The sequence below is a fragment of the Mus caroli genome, unplaced genomic scaffold, assembly GCF_978045245.1.
Source record: "Mus caroli unplaced genomic scaffold, Mus_caroli_1 scaffold_8, whole genome shotgun sequence".
Taxonomy (NCBI): domain Eukaryota; kingdom Metazoa; phylum Chordata; class Mammalia; order Rodentia; family Muridae; genus Mus; species Mus caroli.
This window is the reverse complement of record NW_028227263.1, coordinates 11,753,411-11,767,059: the sequence shown is the minus strand read 5'-3', so window position 1 is coordinate 11,767,059 and position 13,649 is coordinate 11,753,411. Positions and strand designations below refer to the sequence as shown.

The 13,649-nt window shown below is 45.7% G+C and overlaps 1 protein-coding gene across 3 annotated transcripts in view; it reads left to right on the top strand.

Annotated features, from left to right (window-relative positions):
* The window catches only part of Fank1 (fibronectin type III and ankyrin repeat domains 1), a 120,224-nt gene that overhangs the window by 99,280 nt on the left and 7,295 nt on the right, over positions 1–13,649 (top strand). For 2 of the 3 annotated variants that reach the window (XM_021166203.2, XM_021166205.3), the window contains exons 4-7: positions 3,230–3,311; positions 4,439–4,513; positions 5,184–5,249; positions 12,666–12,831. In XM_021166203.2, the coding sequence (XP_021021862.1) occupies positions 3,230–3,311; positions 4,439–4,513; positions 5,184–5,249; positions 12,666–12,831 (389 nt within the window). The remainder of the gene's footprint in view (positions 1–3,229; positions 3,312–4,438; positions 4,514–5,183; positions 5,250–12,665; positions 12,832–13,649) is intronic. The other variant, XM_085841218.1, reaches the window with a different exon arrangement.

Genomic DNA, 13,649 nt, shown 5'->3' with positions numbered 1-13,649 from the left:
GTGTGTATGTGTGTATGTGTGTGTGTTTGTATGTATGTGTGTGTGTGTGTGTGTGTGTGTGTGTGTGATAGCATGCATGTAGAGGTTAGAAGACAGCTTTATGGAGTTGATTCTCTTTGTCCACCTTCAGGTGGAATTTGGGATGGCATTCAGGTTCCCTGCTTATGTAGCAAGTGCCTTTGCCCCTGAGGTGCACTGCCAGGCCACCTTAAAAGGTTTTCCTGGGACCATTCACATGGGTCTAGTGGGATCCTCAGTTTGTCCCCATCCTCCTGGGACAGCGTCTTGGAAGCTGGGAAGTACTGACTGAGCTAATGCTGAGAAGGACTCTCATAAGTGACGAGTGCTTTTTTGGTTCTTTTTGCTGGAACTCAGTAAGGTGGTGGATGAGAACGGATACTGCTTTCCTTTGTCTTTGTGAGGAGGTCCCTTTGTTCTCAGAATCCCATGTGAAGCTCTGAAGATGCCTAGCAGAGTCAGGAATAGACACTACATTTATTTTAGCTGTGTCATAACCCCTAGACATCTTTGTTGCATACAGCCCTCAAGCTCATAAGCGTGAAATGAGCTTGTTTTGTTTTCCAATATCTTTGTACAACAGCATTTTCTGGTTAGGATATGCTAGGAAGCACCTTCATCAGGAGGCCTTACTATGCAGGGAGGTGGAGTAGAGTGAAGTGGAGTGCACTGCAGTGAGGTGGAGTGCAGTGAGGTGGAGCACAGTGCAGTTATGAGTGTAGTGCAGTGAGGTGGAACACAATGCAGTGAGGTGGAGCACAGTGCAGTGAGGTGGAGTGCAGTGCAGTGAGGTGGAGCACAGTGCAGTGAGGTGGAGCACAGTGCAGTGAGGTGGAGCACAGTGCAGTGAGGTGGAGATCAGTGAGGTGGAGCACAGTGCAATGAGGTGGAGATCAGTACAGTGAGGTGGAGTGCAGTGCAGTGGAGTGAGCACAGTGGAGTGAGGTGAAGGGCAGTGAGGTGAAGGGCAGGTAACCAGTGGAGAAATGGGGGAATGCTGTAGGTGCTTTCAGATCTTGCTCTGAATATCACAAGTCCCCAATCACTGAAGCTTTTAGGCATTCACTTTTACTTGACACTTGTTGGGGAAGGCAGGGAGAGTTACATTTGTTTTAGATTCTGTACTTAAAAACATAGTAAGAATAGAAACAACCCCCAAATTAGTCAGCTACCTCAATGCCTATCAAATTAAGGTCCTAGTTGAGGCTTGGCCATGAGTTCTGATAATGATACTCCTAACTGGTGACCTTGGACAGCTTAGCATCACTCAGACTTGGTTTTGTTGAAATCAAATGAACTTTCAACACTGCCATGCTTGACTCTGTGACTGGGCTCTTTTATAGATGACTAAAGGCTACTTATGGGCTCCTCTCCCTTTATGTAGGAAGGAGGCATGGAGGGAGCACAATCTACTTAGATAATCCCCTGAAGTGTAGAGAATCACACAATGGTCTATCAGTGAGTCTACTTCAATGTAGCTGGATTCTTCAACCATGACACAGTTGACATACTGGCTCTGGTTAGGTCCTGAGTGATGGCAGGCTGTCCTGTGTGTTATAGGTTACTAAGCAGTACTCTGGGTCCTTCTCTGCAAGATACCAGTAGCATCTCCCAAGTTGTGACAACATAGGTCTTTAGACATTGTCAAATGTCCCTGAGAGTATAAAGCCATTCCAGCTCTGAGTCCCTTCAGTGGTTCTCAACCTTCCTAATGATAGGACCCTTTAATGCAGTTCCTCGTGTTGTGGTGACCCCCAACCATAAAGTTATTTTGTTGCTACTCCATAGCTGTGATTTTGTTACTGTTATGAATCATCATGAAAATATCTGATATGCAGGATATTTGATAGGCAACCCCCATAGGGGTGGAGACTCACACAGGTTGAAACCACTGCTTTAGTGAAATCCATGGGCTAGGCAAGACTTTCCTTAGATAAACAGGGCCAGCCAGGCTCTTGGCTTTGAAAGCTTATCACAATATCTTAATTTGAGTAAAGACCCCTGTGCCTAGCAAAGTCTATGAGTTTTATTGATCGATCATCTATTGATATTACTCAGATCGGGAGCTGCACACTGAGGTCAGGTGGGCATTGCAAGTGTGGGAGGGGTGCTGTGCATGGTGGGATGTGAGAGCATTACAGAGCGGTGTAGTAGATAGCAGTGGTGTGTTGGGCATTTACCACCACATTCCTCATGTAATTTTAAGTTCAGCCATGCTAAGTTGAAAGGCATGGGATGTGTGAGGAGTGGAACCACAGACTAGTGGCTGGGAGAGAGTGTCTTCCCCTGACCAGCAGTGTGGAAGTTGAGCCTGGTGGTTCCCCCTCCCCTCCCATCCCTCAGATGGCATCCATACCCCTGTCACTGTGTCACTGACAGCCCCTAGCCCTCTCAATTTCCCACTGATGTTTTTGTCTCCTTAGGCTCATTCCCCTCTTGGAAGACTGACGTCTCCCTTTAAGGGTCTTCTCCCCTGCCCTCCACCTCTCTGTGGGTATGAAACTCATTTGCTCCCAAAGCTTAGGGAGCTAAGGCAATTGAGATAGTTTAGCCACTGGGTAAAAGAAGGCAGTATGCTGTGGCAGTTGCTGGGGCTTCCTTGGTCACAGGAGACAGTGGGAAGGAGGATCCCAATGGTAACACTCTCAAAGCGATAGATACCTTACAACTTGAAGATGTCCCAGTTTTTTGGGTCAGTCTGAAGTTTCTCTTAACATGTGAGAAACAGTGTGGGAAGCCGCAAACACCATTACAAGATGGCGCTGGCTACTACTGGCCACCTCCCATGATTATGGGTAAACAACCAATGTGCGCATGTGCATAAGAGTTTTTTGCCGAGTCACTGCCTGGCCTGAGGCATATTAATGAGGTAATGGTAGCATGACCAATCAGGTATGGACACGTCACTCCTAGGCCTATATAAGCAGCACCATTTCTGGGGCTCGGGGTCTTTTCACCTCTGTAATCAAGCTCTCCCAATAAACATGTGCAGAAGGATCCTGTTGTGGCATCGTCCTTGCTGGCGAGTCAGGCACTCACAAAACAGGTCTTTTCTAGTGAAAGAAGTTGTTGAGTAGGACATGTGAGTCCTACTGACAGGGACAGCTCATGCCTTTGTGGAAGTGCAGGTGAACCCAGGCCTCAGGAGGAAGAGTGAGATGGAACCCCCCACCCTGCTTTTGGATGACTGCTCTCTGTCTGCTTTCTTTAGGGGAGCCCATAAGTAGCGAACACTTTCATCGTGCTGTCAGTGTGAACGATGAAGATCTCCTGCTTCGAATTTTGGAAGGAGGGTGAGAGAGCGCAGCCAGCTTTTCTGTCTTTCTTCCAGTGCCCACTAGGTACACAGACGATACACAGCACAGTGCCCACTAGGTACACAGACGATACACAGCACAGTGCCCACTAGGTACACAGACGATACACAGCACAGCTTTATTTTGTTTTTCCTAAATAAATTTTCCAATACCTTCAAAAGCACCTCCTACATTTACCTCAGGTGCCCGATATGCAGTAGTGAAGTCTAGTTAATAAGGAGTCCTAGAGACCCTTGTAAATGATATGGTTTGTGATTGCTTAATGAGAACTATAAAAGGAAATTACAGGTCTGGGTGGTCTGGGCATCATGCTTTATCCCCAGAAGCAATTATTATCCTCTGATTATCTATCCCAGCATTTAGTACAGGTCAGTTCAAAATGCCTGCGTGTAATAACTGGTGACCCTGGGAATAAGCAAACCAGCTGCCTTGGAGACTAGAAAGCTGGTGTAGGACGCTAGAGATGATGCACATGCACGTGGGGGGTGGTGGCGATGAAGCGCATGTGCAGGGATGGGCGTAGGGGTAAGTGGCTGCTTCAGGTATCATGCCTGAAGCTGCCTTCCACATAGAGATGTAATTGAATTTCTTTTGCAGCATGGTTTTGTGTGCCTCAGAAGGCATTGGTTTCTGAACTGGGGTTGGTTTGGTAAGTTGATGACAAGGTTCTACAGAATGCCAAGCTCCCTGGCTGACAATATGAGATGTGTGTTCTTCTCCGGACAGCATCAATACATAGTCAGTAGAAAAGTGGGGAGTCAAGGGGAAAGCCCAGGTTCCAGCCATGTCTGCTCTGATGGTGAAATTGAGTTGGTGCCATAGAGGCTTTGCTGGTTGCAGCCATTCAATGGAGAGGCGTGATTGTTTTGAGTAGAAGGGAGCTCCTGTTTCAAGTGAAATGACAATGTTTTTAATTTTTATTTTTATGAAAACTTGAACCTTTAAAACTATTAGGACATGGTAAGACAGGAAAAATGTAGTAGCCCAAGAGAAACTGACATTTTGGTAAAATGAGCCATTTCTGCTCCCCACGAGCTCTGCAAAGTGGGGCTAACTTCAGGGTCTATGCCGCGACTGACGGTCTCTCCTCTGTTTCCCTTAAGCCATGTCATGATTGACGTGCCCAACAAATTTGGCTTTACTGCTCTCATGGTTGCTGCTCAGAAAGGCTACACCAGGTATGGATGGCTCTTCCTCCCCTGAGTGAGGAGTAGGGCTTCTCCGTCCCCGCAGGGCTCCAGCCAGCATAGCGGCACCTGCTTTTCCCTTTCCGGAACCAGCCCATGCAATGGCTTCCATTCAGGTTCTTGTGTTGGGTTAGGCAACTCGAGGTGAGTTTGTATTTAGTGTCACACCACACATCGACTACATCTTAGGGACAGTCATGATGATGATTGGAATTTGAATTTCTTTAAGCAAAGGTGAGTGAAGGGTACTTTGGGAGCACACTTCTTCTTGAGGTTGCCACTGTCTGTCCTACAGGACTGGCTAGAAGTGCTGGTATCTTACTTTACTTACTTATCTTAATATAAAATACTTATATTTTAATTGTAACAATGCCATTTTGACAGACAGTAGAACTGTGTTCTCACTAAGGGTTTCTCTTTAATCCTATATTAAAAACAGCCATAAAACTGACGCCAGGGCTTTGTGCCATGTGGACAGACGGGTCTGATGAGTGACTCACGCAAGACTGGGACCCTGTTTTTGGTGGGGATCAGTGGGCTTCCTGTTCAGCAGGGTCTGAATGGGCAGAGAGGAAGGTGCCACAGGATGCCTTTAATGTCAGAGTTGGGTTGCCATGTTCCCAAAGCCATTAGCTCACTACTGGTACCTGTGTTCCTCCAGGCTTGTGAAGATCCTAGTCTCCAATGGCACAGATGTGAATCTGAAGAACGGAAGTGGCAAGGACAGGTAAGAGGTGGGAGGGACCTCTGAGAGCAGGCATGGTTGCTGTTGTGTTACTAGACTGTACTCAGAGGGCTTTTTGCCTTATGCAGTTTCTCCACTTTACCAGGAAAGTCCCAAGAGGTGAGTGGGCTCCCTGGGAAGATGGGGTGACGAAGGCTGACTTGTTCATCTGTGGTTTTGCTCATCAGGTAAACCTGCCTAGCCTTCTCCAGCTCAGTAACCCATAGCTGTTGAAATGGCACCACCAGCTCAGGGCCAGGGACTCTTGCTACATCCCAGACTTCCTCTACTGCCCAAGGGCTAGGCGTTTGCAAAGCAGTGCTTTGTGGTTTCCGCCACAAATTGGGGGGATTACAGGAAGAGTCAGAAGAAGAGCTAGCTACTCATGGACAGATGAAGGGGCATTTTGAAATACTTCAGTACCAGCTGTTGTAGCAATTAGATTGAACTATTTCAGCAGAGCCAACATTTATTTGGTGATGACTACATGCTAGGCACCATGTTTAGCGCATGGCTCAAACAGGATGACACACAGTGCCTTTCATAAGGTACATGGAGTACAGAGGATTGGGCACTGCTCTCATAGACTCCAATCGTATGCCATATTTTGTGTGTGCACGTATGTGGGTGCACATTTGTATGGGTGTGAGTGTAAAAGCACACGAAAGCCTGAGTTAACTTAAGGTGTCACAGGGGACATCCACCTTGCTTTTTGAGACAAGCTCTCTCATTGGCTGCAGGCTTGCTGATTCAGCTGGGATGCCTGGTTGGGCTGCAACTTTCAGGGAGCCTTTTGTCTCTACCTCCACCACTAGTGATGAATAGGTACCTGCAGTCACACGTGGCTTTCTCCATGCCTGTCAGAGATCTGAACTCAGGCTCTTCAGCTTGCACAGAAAACACTCTCCTCACCAAGCCATCTCCATAACCCAAAATGTGGCTTTCTCCAGCCAGAAAGCCTCTCTGCTCCATTCCAGTGCAGTGGAAGATAACATTTAGACAACAATTTTTAAATTATTTTCTGAATGAGTCTTAAACCGATTTGGGACTGAGTGATCAACTGGGCCAAGATCTTGGGAAGAATAATGCCAGTTTACAAAAGAAAATATAAGCAAAGTAGAAAACAGGCAAGAATCAAAAGAGAACTGGGGACTGATGAATGAGAATATTTTCATGTTGCAAAAATATAAGAGTCACCTCTTAAGAAAAATCTTCATGATAAACCAATGTCCTGTACATCAAAGGAAAGAGAAATAAAATTGGACATTGGGAAGGGAAAAAATGACTATAGCAAGTATTTGAAAATGAAAAGAAAACGGTGCCTTTTGTCCCATAATAGATTGGATCATTGTGTTGGAATGGATGCTTTTTAGAGAAACTTAAAGTCACTAGAATCAACCCAAGAAGTGGAAAATCTAAATGAACACTATTCGTGTAAAAAGTGAGAAAATGCGTTTCATGCGCTCGCTCCGTGGACGTTCCTGTGTGGCTGTCTGCCTGTGAGCTTCATATCGTAGGTGTCAGTGCTAAGCTTGGAGTGAGTTTCTACAGCAAAGACAGGCTGGAAAGTTGCATAGACCATCAACACTGTTGTTAGCATACGAGAAGGGCTGGGTGCAGCTCAGTGTTTGCGTAGATGTGGCGGCAGGTTCTTTGCATATTTGTAGGTACTTAAAACCCCTTTCTCCCAGTCATAAAGGTAATTAGGGAGTTAAGGAAATTCCCATTAGATGGCTTCCAACAAAATATCCTAGTAGGCTGAAGGTGAAGGGAGAAGTTGGTGCAACTTGACACCTTGTTAGTTAGAATGGCATAGGTGTCTGTCAGCAGAGGGACACAGGGAGAAATGTCTCACAGGGGAGATTTAGCCATTAAAGCACAATGAAGTGACACCTTCTGGGAAGTGGGCACAGTTAAGTATCATTAGATTAAGTGAAATAAGCCAGGTTCTGACAAAGGTTGCATGGTCTTTCATATTTGTGGATTCTCGGGTTAATACAGATTCATACAGTCATTTATGCATACGTTACACGAAGGCAGAAGCAGGACAAAGCAGGGAAGAAGGGGGACAGTGAAGAGGGTGCAGGGCATGCGCTGGAGTATGTGGTCCACGTTCAGGAACTGCTTGAGGGAATTTGTCCTTAAGAAACCCAACACTATATACAGTGGCTATGCAAGTGCTGGATAGCTTTATGTCAACCTGACCCAAGCTAAAGCCATCTGAGAGGAGGAAGCCTCAATTAAGAACTTGCCTCCATAAGACTAGGCTGCAGGCAAGCCTGTAGGACATTTTCTTAATTAGTGACTGATGTGGGAGGGCCCAGCCCATTGTGGGTGGGGCTGTCCCTGAGCTGCTGGTTTTTGGTTCTACCAGAAAGTAGGCTTAGCAAGTCACAAGGAACAAGCTACTGAGCCCCACCCCTCTGTGGCTTCTGCCCAGCTTCTGCCTCCAGGTTCCTGTCCTGCGTGAGTGTTCTGCCTTCTGGCTTCCTTCAGTGAGGAACTATTGCAGAGGTGTAAGCCAAATAAACCCTTTCCTCCCCTGCTTATTTTTTGGTCATGGTGTTTTGTCACAGCAATAGAGACCCTAACCAAGACAATGCATTATTTAAAAAAGTATTTTATGGCTAGAGAGGTGGCCCAGAGAGTAAAGAGCTCAACCCTTAGCACCTGTGGAAAATGCCAGCATGGGTGTGTGCACCTCTGATCCCAGTACGGTGGTGGGGGCATGTGGAGGCAGGAAGATGACTAGGGATCATTGGCTGTTAGCCTAGCTCCAGGTTCAGTGGGACGTCCCTTCTCAAGGGAGTAAGGCAGACAGTGCTAGGGCAGGACCCCCAAGCATATATATACCACACGCAGACTTAGCGTTTGGGCAATGCCTGGCACAGAAATAGCAGGAAGTGACAACACTTGTTATTTTATTTTATTTTTTTTTTGAGAGGGAGAGTGGGTTGATCTCAGTGTATTGCTCAAGCTGTTCTGGGACTCTCACTTCTTGTACCTTAGCCTCTGGATGAGCTGGGATGATAGGTGTGTGTGTGGTCCTGTCCAACACGATACAAAATGGCTTATTTATTTACTCACTTGTGTGTGTGTGTGTGTATGTATATATATATATATATATATATATATATATATATATATATATATTTGTGTGTGTATATACATATATATATATACACACACAAGTAAGTAAATAAATAAGCCATTATATATATATATGTATTTACTTATATATGTATGTGTGTGTATATATGTGTATATTATATATATATATATATATATATATATATATATATATATATATATATATATTAGTCAGGGTTCTCTAGAGTCACAGATCTTATGGGTAGTCTCTATATAGTAAAAGAATTTATTGATGACTTACAGTCAGCAGCCCAATTCCCAACAATGGTTCAGTCGCAGCTGTGAATGGAAGTCCAAGGATCTAGCAGTTACTCAGTCTCACACAGCAAGCAGGCGCAGGAGCAAGAGCTAGACTCCCTTCTTCCAGTGTCCTTATATTGTCTCCAGCAGAAGGTGTAGCCCAGATTAAAGGTGTGTTCCACCACACCTTTAATCCCAGATGAAAGGTGTAGCCCAGATTAAATCTCCTTAAACTCGGAGATTTAATCTTCTGGAATCCATAGCCACTATGTCTCAAGATCTCCATACCAAGATCCAGATAAGGATCTCCAAGCCTCCAGATAAGGGTCACTAGTGAGCCTTCAGATTCTGGATTGTAGTTCATTCCAAATATAGTCAAGTTGACAACCAAGAATAGCCACTACAATATATATATATATATATATATATATATATATATATATATATATATATATATATATATATATCAGACAGTTCTCCAATGTCATTTCTTAGGACTGGTAAATCTTTCTGAGTTTACAAAGAGCTGGGACCTGGGGTGCAGTGAGGAGCACAGACAGCAGAGAGCATGGTGTCAAACCCCAGTCCCTCAAGGACACAGTATGACACCCTGCATAGCTAGCTACCTCAGTAGGCTTCCTTGTGCAACCATGGGGTTATTGTGGACAATCGATGGGTAAATACATTGCCGTGTGAGACACGGGGCCTGGCTCTCTGTGAATGTACCTTATATTTTATCTCATGACTGGATAGTATTTTAGGAGATACAGGTGGGATTCCTCCTTGCCCGCAGAATTCAAGAAAGACAACCACCAAAGACTGGAAACTTAGTAAGGAGGTTTACTGATGTGGCCGATACAGGATGATTAAACTATCTAATCTGAAAACCTTTCATCTCAGCACTTGGGGTGGCAGAGGCAGGAGAATCTCTGTGAGTTCTAGGCCAGCCAGAGCTAAATATTGAGGCTATTAAAAAAAATGGTACTAACTGGTTAATATCTAAACATAGAGTAGAATAAATTCCCAAAGGCAAGAAACCCGATGGAACCATACATCCACAGAACTGTACTGAGAGGTCCAAAGATTTAAAAAATCAAGCTAAGTGCCGTACTTTAGAATGGTAAGACTGTGGCGCCATTTCTCACTCTTCTCAAATTAGCATATAGATTGAATGTAGCCTCAAATGGAATTATTCTAGGGAACCCGCCAAAACGATTGTAATTTATCTGAGAGAACAAATAGACGGTAATAGACACTAAAACTCTGTCAAAGACTATGGGGACAGATATTAAAATGCCTTAAGAGTTAAACTAATTAGAGAGGTGGTACTGTATACGAGATTGGAAACAGATAAACAGGATAGACAGAACTTAATATGGTGGCAGAGGCGCCACAATGCCATGGAGAAGGTACTAGAAATAGGCTATTAGAAAAAAAAACCAAAGATCCCAGCAAACAGCAAAGCTCATGCCAAGTGCATGGGGGACTAAGTGTCAGAGGTCATGAAGGACATTAGGAGGTGGGAAGTCCTCATCTGAGCTGTAATGCTCAGGGCACAAAAGTGGGGAGGCACTAACCAAGGAGAGGGCGCAGAGTTAGGGGCTGTCTAAGGGAGCACCGAGGAGTGTGCAGGGAGCAGGCCACCCATGTGCACATCCTCAAGTCACACAAAGACGGGGTACAAGAGACAGCGTTCACTAGTTCACATGAAGTGCAATTAGTCTTGCTGTATAAAATACCACCTATATATTTAGAAATTAAGATGATGAAAGTGGAATAAAATGGACATTTCCAGACAGAATCACTAGAGGCATGACACAATGCACAAAATTTGGGAATATACATGGGCTAAGCGCTGATGGCTGGGGTCCTTCTCAGTGAAGTGTTTGCTGTGTGTCAGTAAAAATTTGAACATTTATTTCTCCCATTTTATGTGAGGAAAAACACGAGGGTGGGGAGGTTGGTGGTGGTGGCAGGAGCTGGGAGGGGAAGGAGAGGGCAATGAGTTTGTGCTAATACAAAGCTCAGACAGGCCATGGCCACTCACAGGGATTCCATTCTAGGCCCAGGAAGTGGCCAGAAGTGCAATTAAGACTTTGCAGTCAGGGCATATTAGGGTGATAGGGGATTGGAGTAGTCCCAGTGTCCTTGTGTGGCCACTTAGGGGCTGCTCTCTCCTACTGAGTTGATCTTCTAAACATTTAGAAATGATGGAAGAGTAACACGGAGGGTGTCTGTCCATGCTCTACCCAGCCCTAGCGGGTGCACCCATTTGTCCTATTGTACACCCCTTCCCCACATACCCCCGTGTGCTCCACAGTCACCTTCGGTGTGCACTCCTGAAGGCAAGGTCATCATCGTGGCCAAGCTGCCACCACACACTCGGGTATACCTCCCCGGTTCTCTGGTGTTATTGGCACTCAGTCTCCTGCTTGTCCTTCTGATGTCACTTTGTGGTGGGGGCTAGGCAAGTCCTCGATGCAGTGTGTGCTCCCACACTGTGCCTGGTGCTTCTGCCTCTTGGGCGTCCTTTTCTTTGTTGAGGACCTGTCCCCTCTCAGTTCTCTCCTTCTTTGTCCTTGCCCCATCTCCCCCTCTCTCCCTCCACTCCATGTTTCTCTCCATTCTCCCTTCAGTCTCTCTTCCATTCTCCTTCCCTTCCCCTCCTCCTAGCAGTGACATCTGAGTGAACTCCCAGCATGCTGTGTTCTGGGTTCCTCTCTCTTACCTTCCCCAGGAGCAGGGTAGCATCTGGCTTGCTCACCTAACCCTGTATTTCCAGTAAACATGTTTTCATGGTAAGGCTATTAAAGGGTGCCATCTTCATTAGGAACCTTGAGAGCTTGTGTTGTTTTTTTCTGGCTCTGCTGTGGAGGTCTCTACTGGTGGCCATTCCAGGCTGGACTCTGATGGTGGTGGGGATAGTGAGATCTCTGTAAAGTTTTATTTTCCTCATGGCAACTAGAAAATAATCTATAGGGTAATAAATTCATATGCTGTGGCTACATCAGTTCCCACTAACATCTTAAAACTACCCAGGCGTGGTCCCTGCCCATCCCAGTTAACCAATTATGAGGTGCACAAAAGAAGTGTGTGATTCCATATTGATTGACAGTCTACAAGGAGGAACTTCCCAGCAGCTGGAATGGACCAACCAGACTTTGCTCTCTAAAGGAGAGTGGCAATAATTGAGCAATCTTGTTTTAGAGCAAGGACTGGTTTAATAATGAATGCTGACAGTCTGACTCCATTTTGTATATAATCTAGATTTTGTGGATATTTTAAAATCCAATAATTTATACTCACTTGTAGCCAATATTCATTTTCAAAGCACCTTTATATTTTGTGTGTGTTCGTATGTGCATATGTATGTATCTATCAGTGCACACGTGCTGTGGTTCTCACGTGGGGGTCAGAGGACAGCTTGCAGAAGTCTCTTCTCTCCTTTCACAGCGTGGCCTCTGGGGTTGAACTCAGGTCATTATGTTTTCCCTGCTGGGCCATCTTGCCAGCCCCAGTACTTATTTTTCAAGATTAAAACATTATCCACACACCATAAAATGCACTGCTTTAAAATACATTCAGACAGTTGCTCACCCATCACCACCATGGGGGCCAGTTTCATGACTCTAGAAATATACAGAATATATCCCCTCTCCCTTCTTAGCCCTGGACAGCTAGCAGCCTACTTCTGTGGCTTCCTCGTTAGCCTCTCCCAGATGATTCATGTAAATGGATCATGTGCTATGACTCTTTATGCCTGGCATCTTTTATTGATCATATTGTTTTAAGATTTTTCAGACTACAGACGACTTCCCTTTCATGGCTGACCCGGCATTTCATTGCATGGATTTGACATTTTACCTATCAGTTGATGGGCTTGTGTACATTTTATGTGAATAAAGTTGTTTTGTTTTTTTTTTTTTCCAAGCAGATGACAAGTTTGTGGTTTACTGTGGGTGGATGGAATCTGGACCCGAGGTCGGCGGTGGGGCCTACAGTGGCGTCTGCTTCCTCTTTATGTTGCAGTCTCATGCTTGCATGCTACGCGGGGCACCTAGATGTTGTCAAATACCTCCGGAGACACGGAGCTTCTTGGGAGGCTCGAGACCTCGGAGGCTGCACAGCTCTGCACTGGGCTGCAGATGGAGGCCATTGCTCTGTGATTGACTGGATGATAAAGGACGGTTGTGAGGTATGGCCTCCTTGCTTCCTGGTTAACCACACCACACTAGTCAGAACTTGAAACCGTCTTCTGGGATCTGGAGGCAGGCAGACGGGCGGGTGGGCGGGCAGGCTGGCTGACCTGGTCACTTGCTCTGAGAAAAGCCAGCCAGGAGTCTCCAGCTCAGGAGCTTGAAAGGCCTTGGAGGATCCCTGGGGAACTATGGTGACAGCCAGGCTTCATCTCAAGCAAAGAAAGTGGAAGCAAAGGAAGTGGGTGGAGCTCAGAACTGACCCCACGTGTCTGTGCTGCTGCTCTGTACCTCCAGTCACTGCTGGTGTCTATTTAGTTGGTTGCTGAAGCCTTACTAAGCCTCTGCTACATGCAGGAGAGGCAGAGATGTGCACAGGTCTAGTAGCTTTCAAAGTTAGGTTCTTTTTATTCGTGGGCTCTCTCTCTCTTTCTGTCTCTCTGTCTTTCTCCCTCTGCACACATGTGTGATGTATACATGTTTATATGGGTGTGTTCACAGATGTATGTGTAGAGGCCAGAGGTTGTTGTGATGGGTGTGATTACAGGTGGGAAGCCCTGGAAAGTTGAATCAATGGCCTTGAACTCCAAGCCTGGGAAAGTCTCATTTCCCAGAAGATGTCAGTAGATTTGTCTAGTCCATCTCAGGTGTAAGCATGGGAAAGCAGGCCTCCTGCCCCAGCTCTCACTGGCTCCTGCCATTGCAATCAAAAAGCAGATTTACCCCCAAGGAAAAATCCTGGGAAGTAAGAGAATTCCAGTTACCGCATCCCTTGTTTCTTTAGGCCTGAGAGACATTTGCAAGCAGTCAGAACGCT